This window comes from Aplysia californica, unplaced genomic scaffold (genome assembly GCF_000002075.1).
Source record: "Aplysia californica isolate F4 #8 unplaced genomic scaffold, AplCal3.0 scaffold00278, whole genome shotgun sequence".
Lineage (NCBI taxonomy): Eukaryota > Metazoa > Mollusca > Gastropoda > Aplysiida > Aplysiidae > Aplysia > Aplysia californica.
The window spans coordinates 391,628-405,757 of record NW_004797548.1 but is presented as its reverse complement, the minus strand read 5'-3'; the positions used below and the strand labels follow the sequence as shown (position 1 = coordinate 405,757).

The following is a 14,130-nucleotide window of genomic DNA, read 5'->3' as shown; positions in this document are numbered from 1 at the left end:
TTTGGGGCATTAGGGCCCTATTATGGAGTGTTATGAGAGGTTTTAGTAAACAATTTTTATTTGGCCCCGTAGAGCTTGCATTGAGCTTTGATTTGATGTATGATTTAGCCCTGTAGCTTAATTTGTTCGCTTGTTGTGATGCTTTTTGCCCGAGGATGTACCAGAGTTCCCCTAATTTTTTTCCAAGAGGTGTTTTTTGCACCGAAGCCCACTTCAGAGGAGTCCAGAAAAGTTACTTATGGTCAGAGAGGTCTGAAAAAAATTCAGCGAAGTCTATGCATGTATTTGTTATGATTGTGTGATTTTCACTAATGAGGAGGCAGTTTTGACTAATTTGGAAGAGGTTAAAATAGGGTTCTGAGCTCTTAATGACAAATTTTGGCATTTTTTTTCAATTTTTGAAGGCCTATATCTTGTAAACCAGTCATTCTAACATGCTTTGATTTAGAGATATCAATATTTGTGTTGACAGCTCTGGGAAAAACAAAGTTATCATTGATTTGATCATGCACTTTGTATTTTATAACACCTCAAACATGGGTGAAAGTTGCAGTTGAAAAGGTTTCGTTTAAAAATAAAACTTTGGAATACCATATCTCGATTGTTTATTGATGGATTTTGATAATTCTTTTTTTAATGTTCTTGTTTCATAGAGTAGATTTGAACCCCTGAGGTTTAAACGTCAATATTGTTCAAAAAAATTTTCGCTTGTGGTACACAACCACAAAAATTAACAAATAAGTGCTTTTGTCCACCCATGCGAACATTGGCCGTTTTAACCCTAAACGTATTTAAATTTAATTCAAGAAAAAGTAGGCCTACAAGATATTACATCTAAATAATGAAATCACTCACAATGTCCGTTGCGGTTTTGGTGAAGACACGCTCTAATACAACACACACACACACACACACACACACACACACACACACACACACACACACACACGCATTATATAAAAGGTAGGAACAACGTCAAATTAAATGACATTACGCTATATAAAAACGAAAAATAGTAAAACAAGACATCAGAGCAATAACACTTTAAAAAAAATTAACACACCAAGTTAAAGCACAAAAAAGAAGGAAAAATAAAAGTCTTAAAGAAACCACACGCACAATCAACGTTGTGTCAACAAGTGAGAAAGAGACGAAGTGAAGCTGAAGTGAAAATAATTTTTTTTCTAAAAGTAAAGAGGTTCGGTTTCTTTTCCTTTTCTTCTTTTTAAAATTTTAATTCCCCAGCAGTGGTTTTGTTTTTTTGTTTTTTTGAAAAATGCAAAAGTCGCGGCCGCGATTCGCGGACCAAAAAAGGCCCAAAATCGCGGCCGCGACAAATGCAGATGCTAGATAATTACCAGTCCTCCCACCCACTCAACAACGGCAAGCCACCTATGGAACATCTATCGTCCTTACTAAATCTCTCGTCCTTTTTATGTATGTTACTCTCTAGTAACACATTTATTCTTCGGCACTTATATTTATATCACCTTATTTTGTTGCAAGTGCCGTAAAACTCTTACTAAAAAACTAAACGACAACGACTAGCCCACCTCATCCTTGAACCAACAGCCCCTGTCCTGGACACCCTGGGGGAAAAGATTATTAAATAAAAATGTTTTGCCAGATCACCATTTTATTTTATTTGTAAATTACTTAAAAACTTATTCTGGTGTGTGGGTAGCTCAGACGACTAACCTGACAAACAGTTGACTGTTGTTGTTTCTCTACTTTGCTTTATACATCATTGTCACAAGGTATAATACAGTTTTGCCTTCACCATTCAGTTGTGGCGTCAGTAGCCTCTTGTGGTTAGGCTACCGGACTTATGAGAGCCTCAACTCTGTCCGAAGTTGTGTCCTTGGGAGAGGCACTTTGTTCGAATTTCCCACTTGACTCTGTCTTTTCGGAGATGGATGTTAAACTCGGAGGTCCCGCCTCTCCTAATTGTGTTGACAGGGGCGTTAACTTAAACCCATTCCCATACCATTCTTCTATTTTTTAAAAATATGCAGCTCAGAAAAATACATCGATATTTGGAGCCAAATACTGTGCTCACTGGATCTTCTATTTTATCTTTCTTCGGTCTTTTATATTTTAAAAAATATTTTGCGAGCAGCTGGAGGAGTCCTTGGTGTAGTCTGCTCTTTTTACTTTTTGTCAATGCAGTGTTTTTATTTCTATTTACCTATTCTGTTCCTGATGAAACAGTTTTTATTGTGCTAACTTGTTGTTAATTACTAATGTATTTCAGAACTGTCCGAATATGAGAGTGCTGCTGATGAAAATGGAGATCCAGAGGTGAGATATTACTGTGGAACTCAGATTCAACGAAGTTGTCAGGCCTAGCTTTCAATTTCGTTGAATCGGAGTGTTCGTTATTTCAAACATGAGGTTTTTGTGTAGATAATTACATGCACCCAGCAAGTAATGCATAATGTATTCGATTTCCTCCATCAAAAGTAGTTTGGTTTCAAATGAGAAGCACTTTGATTTTTGTTTCTTTGAAACCATACCGAAGAAATGCTGGAAAATTCTAGGAAAATACACTAAACTCTACCAAGCACACTGCAAAAGGGCCGATTTGTTCAAATGCACGCTTTTGTCATCTCTCTCCTATGCCATATTGTAAAGCCTAGCATACGCCAACATGTGATTTACTCAAAAAAAACAACAACCGCGGCGCATAATTCATTACGTAGATCTATGTCAAGACTAGCTTTTCATTGTAATATTTGATTTGCAGTGAGGGGGAAAAAATGACTATGACGCGTTTGTATCTCCACTGACGTTCCACACCCGGACTGCTTGTGCCCCTCGCCTAAGTCAGTCAGTCACATGTGTGCTGGGCATAGAAGGTCTGACTCCCAACACATTGTAACAGATGTACACATGCCAACTACGGTTTGATAAGTATGATTGGTCGCATAATAAACAATAGGCAAAGTGAACAATGGTTCACGATGCAGGTGCCATGGATAGTTTTCAGGAATAGATAACACTGTGGGAGAAAAATGAGCAAAAAAGCCGCATCAGCGGGGGGCTGTTCTTCCTGCAAGCGACTACGTTGAATCTGAGCCTTCTCATTTATGTGTTCATTGAATCTCTGAGTTATCTTTACTGATTTTAATGAATAAAAAATCCCCCGGAGAATCCGTCTTCTTTCATTTATGCCGTGTTTTCGTTGAATCCGAGTTCCACTGTATTAGTGTTAAACTTTTGATAATTGGGTAGACTTCTAGATGTTTTTGTTGGGGGCTGTTCAAATATATAATCTTACACCTGGAAAGGGGGGGGGGGGGGGGGGGGTGTCTTTGGCTCCTGTAAGAAAGGGGGGGGGGGGGGGTCTTGAACCAATGTAATACAGTGGAACTCGGATTCAATGAGGTCACCGGGCCTAACCTAAAGTCTCGTTAAATCCGAGTGTTCGTTATAATAGCAAACACAAGGTTTAGTGAAGATAATTACAGGCACTGAGCAAGTAATGTATAAAGAGAAGTCACAAGTAGTGCCTGAAATGCCTGCATATCATTAGCTGTGTAAAAAAAAGATCGATTCGTTCCAATGCACACGCCTGTGTTATCTCGATTATTTACCAAAAAGTTGCGTTGCTGTGTAGAGCCTAGCATACGGCAACTTTTGATTCCATAGACCAGGGCACAATTCATTATGTAGATCGACGTGAAGACTAACTTATCATTGTAATACTGATCAGTTGTCGAGGAAAAAAAAGACTGTGACGCGTTTGTATCTGCGACGTTCAACGCCCGGGCCGCTAGTGCCCCCCCCCCCCCCTCGTCGACCCAGACACACGCCAGAGTAGACACGTGCGCGTGCCAACAAGGCATGTGTTGGTATGAAAAAAGGTCGCTGATTGGTCGCATGCAATCACTAAGTGAATAATGGTTCACGATGCAGGTGCCACGGATGGTTTCCGTGAATAGATAAAGTTCGTTCTGGGAGAAAAATTAGTGAAGCCTCGTCTGCGGGGGCTGTTCACCCTGGAAGCGACCTCGTTGAATCCGAGCTCGGTGATTAAGTGCTTGTTGAATCCGGGTTATTTTTTATTGATTTTAAAGAAGAAAAAATTCGGGGAATCTATCTCATCTTGTTGAATCCGAGTTCCACTGTATTATTACACTTTTGTGAGGGGAAAAAATGAGGAAGAAAAGGGTGACCTTGGTCAAGAAACCCTGCATGGTGTGCAGAGGCCACAAGGAATGTGGAGAATATTTTCAAAGTATTGCAGCATTGAAGAGGCACAGGGCTTTGAACAGTAAGAAACGGAGTTGGAGGAGGAAGAGGAGACAGAGCATAAAGTTGGAACAGGTCCCATATTTGGAAGACAGCTCTGCAGATGCCCCTGTAAAAAAAAAAATATTTTTGACATAATGATGAACACTGCCTTTGTTGATGATAACTAATTACACTTTTTGTATAAGCATAATGATCAGTAATAACAGATACAGTGGAATGCTGATAAAGTCAACTCTTGCTTACTCAACACCTCACTGATCCGTTTCTTACCTTCTTTGTTTAAGTAATTGTGTTTCTGATACATGTACAATCAACCGCTTGAGTGTTAACCCTGCGTAAAGTCAACAATTTGGGGCTAAATCCCAAGTAGAATTTATTTTAATTTAATTAAGAGGAGGTATTTTGGTTCTGAGCTAGTGGTGTACACACCTCCTATTACTTTGTTCACTCATTATCTCTTGTTTTGGTGACATCTTCAGAATTCTACTCGCTGAAACATGCTAGGTACTTTTTTTTATTTTGTAGCTGTCATCTTCAATTTTCAATGGCTAGTAGTACTATGGATAAAGTCAACCTTGCTCAAAGTCAACACTTTTTTCGGTCCTGAATTCCTCTGTAATTTGTTTTATTTATATATATATATTTAATTAAGGCGCTGTTGAAATTGACATGGGTCTTAATCTTTTCCTTATTTGTAAGAAAGAGTGGCAAATGTTAAGACGGGGGGGGGGGGGGTGTCAAAAAGTCCCCAAAAAGGTGTAAGATTATATTTGAACAGCCCCTTGTTGTTTTTGATAATACTGTAATTGAATCTGTGATTATGCGTAAATACATTAGTGTCACGATGACCCTTGTCAATTTTTGGACATATCGAGTTATTGTATCTATCATTCTAAAGCTCATTCTTTTGTCTTGCTTTAGGTAAAAAAAAAATCCTCGTCTATCGTGAAAAGAAGTGGAGATATTTGCGACTGAAGGAGGTAGGGGTCGCCTGGTTTCAGAGGTAAAATTAGCGAGAAGAAAGTGGCCGTCAAAGTTTTGCGACTTCCAAAGCTTGAGAGTCCTTTGAATGAAACTGCAAATTTACATTTTTTGTGCCTTAAATAAACATTTTACAGTAAACTCCCCACAAAAATGTGTTTTTAAATGGACCTTAAAGGTATTGAGCCAAAAAACAAAATTTCAGTAAAAATTGCCAAACGGACAGAATAATGCGAATTTCTTCGATTTCATTATTTTGATGAGCGCCTGATTTTACCATGGTGCTTCACTTTTTATACATGTATTAAAGTCTGTCTTTGACTGTTTTATGAACCTGGATAAACAGGGTGATAAAAAAAAACTACAAAATAACTTTTTTTCTGAATATTTCGCACAGAATTTGGGACAGGTATAATTCTTCGGAAAGGAATTTGTTTGACATAAAATTAATATAAAGAAAAAACTTGTTTTCGAAAATGGAAATGGCTTTTATAAAAACCACCTGTAAACGCAAAATGCACCATTTTAAAAGATCCTGTAAGGAGAGTCTCTCTCTCTCTCTCTCTCTCTCTCTCTCTCTCTCTCTCTCTCTCTCTCTCTCTCTCTCTCTCTCTCTCTCTCTCTCTCTCTCTCTCTCTCTCTCTCTCTCTCTCTCAGACCTGCCACTCATCCCGATTTAATCGGGATATCCCGATTTTTTCCCCCAAATCTCAAGCATCCCGATTTTCCCGATTTCGATCGCCAGTATCCTGATTTTTTGTCGTTGTGTCTGTTGAGTCCGATTCTTGGAAAAAAATGTAAAAAGTTCTGCAATCTCTTTTGCTTGGAAGCACCGATTGGGCTTTTTTTTATCGGCAGGAACTTGGAACGATACTTTTTAAAGCATCTATGCCGAATCTAGTAGATGACTCACGCACGTTATTTCAACTAAAATCGACGTAGTATCAATTTTGAATTCCGACATGGATACGCTCAAGATCTACTTTCGCTTTTATAACGCAGGATTGTCCGATCGTGTCCTGATTACTGTAACAATTATGACATGGGCTTTTAAGAGTAATCTATTCGTTGTTCTGTCGTTGCTTTATAAGCAAGCTTCGTCTGAGTTCTGGTTAGTCGAGCCCATCATCAAGACCTGTCAGTGGAACTTTCAAACACTCATTCGCATCACGTGACATGACCTCGCATGTGTGAGTAGCGCATGTGTCGGGGACCGTCGGCTGTCGGGTCAACAAAGTTCATTCACACCGGTCGCATTGGTCGAGGTGTTTTTCGGGACATAAACAGTGTGGACGACGGGGGGAGGGGGTGGGGGTATTTTTTTGACACTTGGGCTGTGCGTGCACTTTGAGGACAAAGGAATAAGAAAAAAGGAAATAAATGAACAACCTTGGCGCGATCTTTTTTTCGGGGGGTGCCTTGAGTGGATATGCGATGGAAGTCAGACGTTGTTACCGTACGAAAACGCGGGCTTTTTGCATGGACGGTTAGAATTATGTGTCAGCTATTTTCAAAACTACGAGAGTTTCAGCTTTGCTGCATCCTGCGCTCCCCCAGTCTATCCAGCTCCGACTCGAGTTCATATGCTGTCTTTCAGTTTTCTCTCTATTTAGAGGCCCAAACGTGAACTTATTCCTGCAAAAGTTTTCTCTTGCATACTTGCCTCATAAATGGGAACCAAGACCTTCCCCAGTACCCCTTATGGCTGATTTGCCGTTGATCCCGATTTTTTTTCCACCAGATCCTGATCTTTTTTTCACCAGATCCTGATTTTTTAACTCTAAAATCCCGATTTTTAGATTTCATAGAGTGGCAGGTCTGTAATCCATAATATTCGTAGTTACGCTGTTACTTTCAAAACAAGCCTTGTCCGAGGTCTGGTAACTGCGCGTTCACATCAAACACTCGGACGAGCGACTGTCTTTCTCTAACCCTTATACAACTACATGTAACTGCGCTGACAAGACTAACATACCGCCGTTGTCGTTGCTTCAGTCTGAACACATTATGAGGGATAAGAGATTTGTTGGTACAATTGGTCGGTCGGCCGTCGTCGTTATCCTGGAGTACTAGAAGTAGAACGACTGTCGCTCATCCGAGTGTTTTGTGTGAACGCGCACTTAGTCGGACCCGTTAGAAAAATTGTTTCAATCGCGCATTTGCGTCACGTGGCATAACATCGCCGTGCGAGTTCTGCGTGTCAGGGACCGTCCGTTGACAGGGTCAACTTCAGTTCATGTATTTCGGGACTTATTGGTGGGGGTATAGACACTTGGACTTGGAGGAGTTTTTTGTTTTTGTAAAGTGTTTTACGGCGCTCGCAACTGCATAGGTCATATGAGCGCGCGGGACACACCTAATATTTTCAGTTGGTAGGAAATTTTGAATTTTTCCCGGGTGGCGGCCGAAGCCTACTCTTATCGATTTTAGACCACCAAGGGATCTTTAACGTGCGCAACTTGCACACGGGCCCTCCGAGATTTTTCGCCCTTGTCCGAGAAGGCTAAGTGTAGATCTTTCCTACCAGAAGATCAGGGGTGTGGCAGAAAGACAGCAGTAAGGAGGAGCCAAGGAGTAGCAGTAGAAAGGCTGCAGAAAGAGTCAGGAGCCCAGAGGAGGGGGCGAAGGAGGTGAGGGGGTGGGGACAGAAAGTGGAAATGAAAGCAGACAACAGAACATTGCTAGAGAGCAGGAAAGGAGGTGAAAGGAGACAATTTTAGAGAAGACAATTTTTTGGTCGCTACCCGGATTCGAACCCGGGACCTTTGAATGAGAGGCCAACGCCTTAACCTCTAGGCCACGAGAGCCCCCTTTGGAGAAGTGCTTGACGTGATGCTTCAGGATTTTCAAAAAATAATGATAACTCGCAGGCACGCACGCACGCACGCGCGCGCGCGCGCACACACACACACACACACACACACACACACACACACACACACACACACACTCACACACACACGTGTGCGCGTGCACGCAAACAAAGACACTCAGAGTGCATATAGGCAGGCCAAGTATTATGGACACCCCTAGAAAAATTTTAAGTCGGCTTTGGCAGTCACCTTGGTGATTTGCTGTTGATCCCGATTTTTTTCACCAAATCCCGATTTTTTTCACCAAATCCCGATTTTTTTCTCCCTGAGATCCTGATTTTGAGGTTTCATAGAGTGGCAGGTCTCTCTCTCTCTCTCTCTCTCTCTCTCTCTCTCTCTCTCTCTCTCTCTCTCTCTCTCTCTCTCTCTCTCTCTCTCTCTCTCTCTCTCTCTCTCTCTCTCACACACACACACACACACACACACACACACACACACACACACACACACACACACACACACACACACAGAGGAAAAAAAGTGCTGAAAGTTGGTCACTGAAATGTCCCAGCAGACGTGTTCTGGCACAATAGTTGGCGAGACATTTCAGGAACTACATATGTTCCGTAGTCTCGTCCTCCTTCTTGCAGGCTCGACAGGACAGTTCTGGGTGCAATTTTGTGGAGATGTGATTTCATCTTGGACTATTTTCCACCAGTTCTCATTTGGGAGAGAAGCAGGCGGTCCTGTCGTCTGAGCGGGGCCTCTAGCTGGTATGATAGCGGCTCGGCAAACGGCTGTTAAGGTGTTGCCTCTCTTTTCCACTTTGCTCGGGTTGAATGGTGGATGATGGCTTTAGCTGTTGAGGCTGCTGCTTCTTTTGTGATGCTGTCAACTCCGAAAAAAAGTTGTTTAGTTGGGTTTTTTTTAAAAATCACCCTGTACTTTAAATATTGAAATTTTCATAAGTTGAATGTAAAATGCAATCTTCTGCTAAGTGTAAAAGTTGTTCAAAAGTGAGAGAAAAAGGGAGAGCGGGTGAACAATGTATTTCTAGATTAATGGGAATATATGTGCTCAGGCTTGTTATGTTTTAAAGACAAGAGTACCAATAGTACAAGTATTTTTACCAGGTCTTGTTTTGCATCTTAAAAGTAAAAGTCTAAAACTGTCGCGAGGGGTAGAAGAAAAAAACATTGAATGCTGACATAATCATCATGATCATCCAGTGCGAGATCGTAGTCATTATCATCATCCAGTGCGAGATCTGCGGCAGACATCGGCAGTCATGGTTCTCCGTTCATTCCCTTGCTTGGATGCTCTTAAAAAAGCTACTTTTCCCTGATCTATCCCCGTTACCCATTTGTTTGGGCTCCCTGAGTAGGTTGCTCTGGGCTAACCCCTGCCTTTTCCAGTGAGAGCTATGTTTTCAAGACTTTTATGTCTATTCAGGTGTCCCAAATTGAAAAGCTGCATTTGTTGTTTCCTGATTGTTTTTAACAGTGAGCGTCTCACGTGGGCTTCATAAAACACTACCTGATTTGATTTCTTTTCTTTCCATATTGTCAGCAGTCTCCTAAGAAACCTTGCTCCTATTTTATTTTAACTGTCTTTAACTTTTGTGATTGTCCGGCATTCACAGCCATAGAAGGGCTGACCACCATACATAGCATTTCAGAACTTTCATTTTGGTAGTCATTGAGATGTTTTTCAGGATTGGGCTCATTTTATTGAAACTAGCCGTAGCTAATTTTCCATTTTATTTCTGTAGAACATTTCGCATCCGATGTTATTACAGTGAAACTTGAATTCAACGAGGTCGCCGGGCCTGACCTAAAATCTCGTTGAATCTGAGTGTTCGTTTAAGTAAACATGAGGTTTTGTATAGAAAGTTACAGACACCGAGCAAGTAATGTAGAAAGAGAAGTAACAAGTGGTGCCTGAAATGCCTGCATATTTTGAGCTGTGCAAAAAAAAAAAGAAAAATCGATTCGTTCAAATGCACGCCTGTGTCATCTCGATTGTTTGCCAAAAGGTTGGTTGTGTTGCTGTGTAGAGCCTAGCACTAGCATATGACAACTTTTGATTCCTTAGACCAGTGCTCAATTCATTATACATAGATCTACGTCAAGTACGGTCAAGACTAGCTTATCATTGTAATAATAATAATAATGATCAATTGCCGGGGAAAAAAAAAACAACTGATGCGTTTGTATCTGTGACGTTGGATGCCCGGACTGATGGTGACAACCCCCCCCTCCCCAACACGCACACACAGTCACACGTGTGTAGACCGCCCATCCGACCATGACACTTGCTAGAGTAGAATGTTCATGTGCCAACAACGCATGTGTTGGTATAAAAGAAGGACGCTGATTGATTGCATGCAATCGGTTAAGTGAATAATGGTTCACGATGTAGGTTCAGTGGATGGTTTCCGGGAATAGATTATTAGATAAAATTCGTTGTGGGAGAAAAATGAGCAAAGCCATGTCTGCGGGGGCTGTTCACCCTGAAACCGACCTCGTTGAATCCGAGCTTGCTGATTTAAGTGTTCGTTGAATCGGGGTTATTTTTATTGATTTTAAAGAAGAAAAACAACAACCGGGGAATCGTCTCCTTTCATTGAATCCGAGTCCTCGTTGAATCCGACTTCCACTATGTATATCCTGACATAATAATAAATTTAAAGACCAAAAGCAACTGTCATTTAGAGTAATTTTTTCCGTATCTTATATTGTTGTTTTTAAAAAAAGTTTTAGATACATAGGCTATACAGTCAAACCTCGTCTTATTGCCACCTTTGGAAAGAGCATGAAGTTGGCAGAACGACATAGTTGGTGGTTCAACAGGGTTACTCTGATGTATAGCCCCAACTGCCCAACTGAACTTCAAGGAACATGATTTCCGGTGGCTGGCGGGTGCTCTGGTGTGGTTTGTTCCTTCTTTCCTATCAAACATCTATCGTCGTGACCTCTCTCTTCCTTCTTTTTTTGTGATTGTTACCCAAACAACCGGGAGACATTAAAAAGGAATGGAGCCACCTATAACCATGTGTGAACAAAGCATTACAAGAAGAGTGCAGCACCAGGAAAACAGGAGCGCAGAAAAGGAAAACAACTATATGGTGGAATGACCAAGTAAAGGAAGCCATCCAACTGAAGAAAAAGGCTTTCAAAAAGTGGCTGTAATCAGAGACACAGGAAGATATCTATCGCATACGCTACTCACCTAGCACAGGACCGAAACTTTCTCTTCCCCTCGACATCGTAAGGATACCAGAGGAAGGAAAATGTAAAAGTAAAGACTTTATTGTAACACCTCTAATCTTCAGCACGTATATGACCTTATTGTGCTGCAAGTGCTGCAAAACTCTTACTAAAACTAAAGGAACATGATTCTTCTGTGCAATCTGTTTGAGTTTGAAGACTCTTTTAATTGGTGAGCACATGTATCCAGAACAGAGACTCTTTTCTCTCGGACTCTGTGTCTCTGTCTTTCTTTTGGGAGAAAGAACATTTGAGTCGCCAACCAGTGGGTGTTGTGTGCTGTGTGGTGTGTGTAGCTCTGGCGGTCAGTTGACTGGGTGTATGGCGGGGCAAATTTACTTTAAACACCTAAGGAATTGATGACTCGGACAGTTGGCGGGTGACGGTGTGAAGGCTCACAAACTATGTTTCTTATGCAGTTGCGAGCGCCGTAAAACCGTGTACTGTAAAAAAACAACCAAACTATGTTTATTATAGGCGCTTCTTTTTGTACAATGCCAAAACTTGGCAGTAAGGGGGGCTTGCGGTATAACAGGGGGTGGTACAAAGAGGTTTGACTGTGTGTGTGTGCCTGACAAAAGTGCCTATATATGCAATCTTCAAAGTTGAGGTAAAAGAAGTTTCATAGTTTTTGTTGTTTGTTAATTAAGAATGAGCTGTTTCTTTACTTTTATAGCTTTAAAACAAGTGAAATTTGTCAGATATCTTGAATACTTTGGGAGATATTGCAGGTTTTGTTAGATGAAGGTAAGTTTGAGAAAAACGTCTTTGAAGTTAAATTACTTTATTTTTCTTTAAAAAAAATACCAAAGTGCCATTTTCCCTCGATTCACTTGTGTTATCTGATATTTAATACAATAAATGTCTGTGAAAAATAATCATTAATGTATTGTCGGGCATTAGGAATTTATAAAAAAGGGAACCTGGTGTGAATATACGAGGAATTGGGTTAGACTTGATGCTGACCTGATTTTCCGTAGATATGCATAAATAGATAAGTAGTAATGTAACACCCCGTTGGGTTGGGTTATAGAGAGGCTCAGTGTCCCTATAGAAGGTGAAACCCCTCCAACAACAAGATGCGAAACATAGACCTCAACTCTCTGGGATCCATGTGTGACACCTTCTTTGTTGTATCTGCCACTTCTCCTTTCTCTCACCCCCTTCTTCTTTCTTTTCTTCCACTGCGAATCTCATGAACAGTAAAACTAGAGGTCCTCCAATCCCACAGAATGTTCACCTTGCTGACTGAGGTGTAACCCGTGTAGAGGGAAACCGGGCTCCTGGTGGTTGGAGGTGAGATCTGTCTAAGGACTGCCCCTTGCCAATACGCCTCTTTGGCCCACATTTTCGTCTTTGGCGGGAGGGTGACAGAATTCATGCCACTTAATCGGTTTGGAGCTGAAACTCTTACTATCTGTCCGTGGCCCAGTCTTGAGAGGAGGATCTACTCAACTCTTGAGAAGAGAATATTTCTGGGGGTAATCTTGGCACAGCTCTGGATAACCGAGCAATGTGTCCTCTGGTTGGGCTCGGTGGTGGATAGGGAGCCCCGGAGTCGAACAAACCACTACCATCACATGGATAACAAAGTTTTACTAAATCTTCCCCAGCTCATAACGCTACCAAAAAGTCTTAGCTCACGAAAGCTGGTGTGGCCATCAAACTGAGTAAACAATCAAAGAAACAGACCTTTATATCTCATTCCGTCCTCCAAGGGTGCTTGTGGAGCAGCTGTAGATGACCATCTCCAGTACTGATGTGCAAAAGAGAACTACCTATCCTCGTAGAATTATCCAAATTTAGATGGCCAAATTATGCACCCAAAAAAGCAAAATTATGCAAAAATTATGCAAGTTACCGTAACACCATTCACGACATGTTTTGCACTTTTTCAACACGAAGTTTCATGATTTTCATGTTTTATGTACAGAAAAATTGAAAACAGAACATATCAGTATCAGTAATTTGTTGTGTATTTGGAAAAGAAAACAATCCACATCAGTCAACAAAAAAAACCCAACAAAAAATAATCTCTGTAACTTTCAGCTGTAGATCTAGATTCTAACTCTAGTTCTAGATCTATAGAGGAAAGAAAAACGTTAAAAAAAAATTAATTAAAAACGACATCTGGACCCCTGATGCTGGCACATTACTAAAACCAGGGACACCTGTCAAACATGAAACATCAGCAGACATGAGAACAACTTTTGATGATGGATTGGAAAATTGAACATGCTCAAGGAACAAAATCAAAACCCAACGATCTTCTAACAAGGGAAATAACCAACTTTTCACTTAAATGAAACTTATTACGGTGATTACGTCCCTTTCGTCACATGGCGAGGCGTTAATTGTTTTGTGAAAAAAAGGGAAAAAACGTGAAAACCCGCGGATAATCCAGTTATGCAAATGTTGCAGAATTACGCGAAAAAACGAGGCCATGCGCGGCCGCACAATCGCATAATCGCATAATCCTACAGGGACAGAACTACAGATCTTCAAGTCAGGACATGCACTACGACTAGCACTCAGAAACATCCCTATACTATCGGTGTTTAGAAGCTAAACTAGTCAACAAAAATTAAGGAACATTTGAGAAAAAGTGTACAACTTCGAAAGAAAACTTCAACACGCAATGGGATTTGGTACACTTTTTAATCAACATGTGTATAGCAAGTACCAAAAAAGAAAATTAAGTTATTCCATTTTAACTTGCTTGAAAAGTTAATCGAGTTTGGTAGGGGTTAAAATCCCAAATCCCAAAAATTGTCAAGCGGTTTCGAAGTTATTTTAACTTCTGACTGCAA

General features: G+C 40.8%; 1 protein-coding gene across 2 annotated transcripts in view; it reads left to right on the top strand.

The window, feature by feature from the left end:
* Nucleotides 1–14,130, top strand: part of LOC101854262 (serine/arginine repetitive matrix protein 1) — a 149,298-nt gene that overhangs the window by 17,876 nt on the left and 117,292 nt on the right. For both annotated transcript variants that reach the window (XM_005101304.3, XM_005101303.3), the window contains exon 3: nt 2,255–2,301. In XM_005101304.3, coding sequence (XP_005101361.1) covers nt 2,255–2,301 — 47 coding nt within the window. The remainder of the gene's footprint in view (nt 1–2,254; nt 2,302–14,130) is intronic.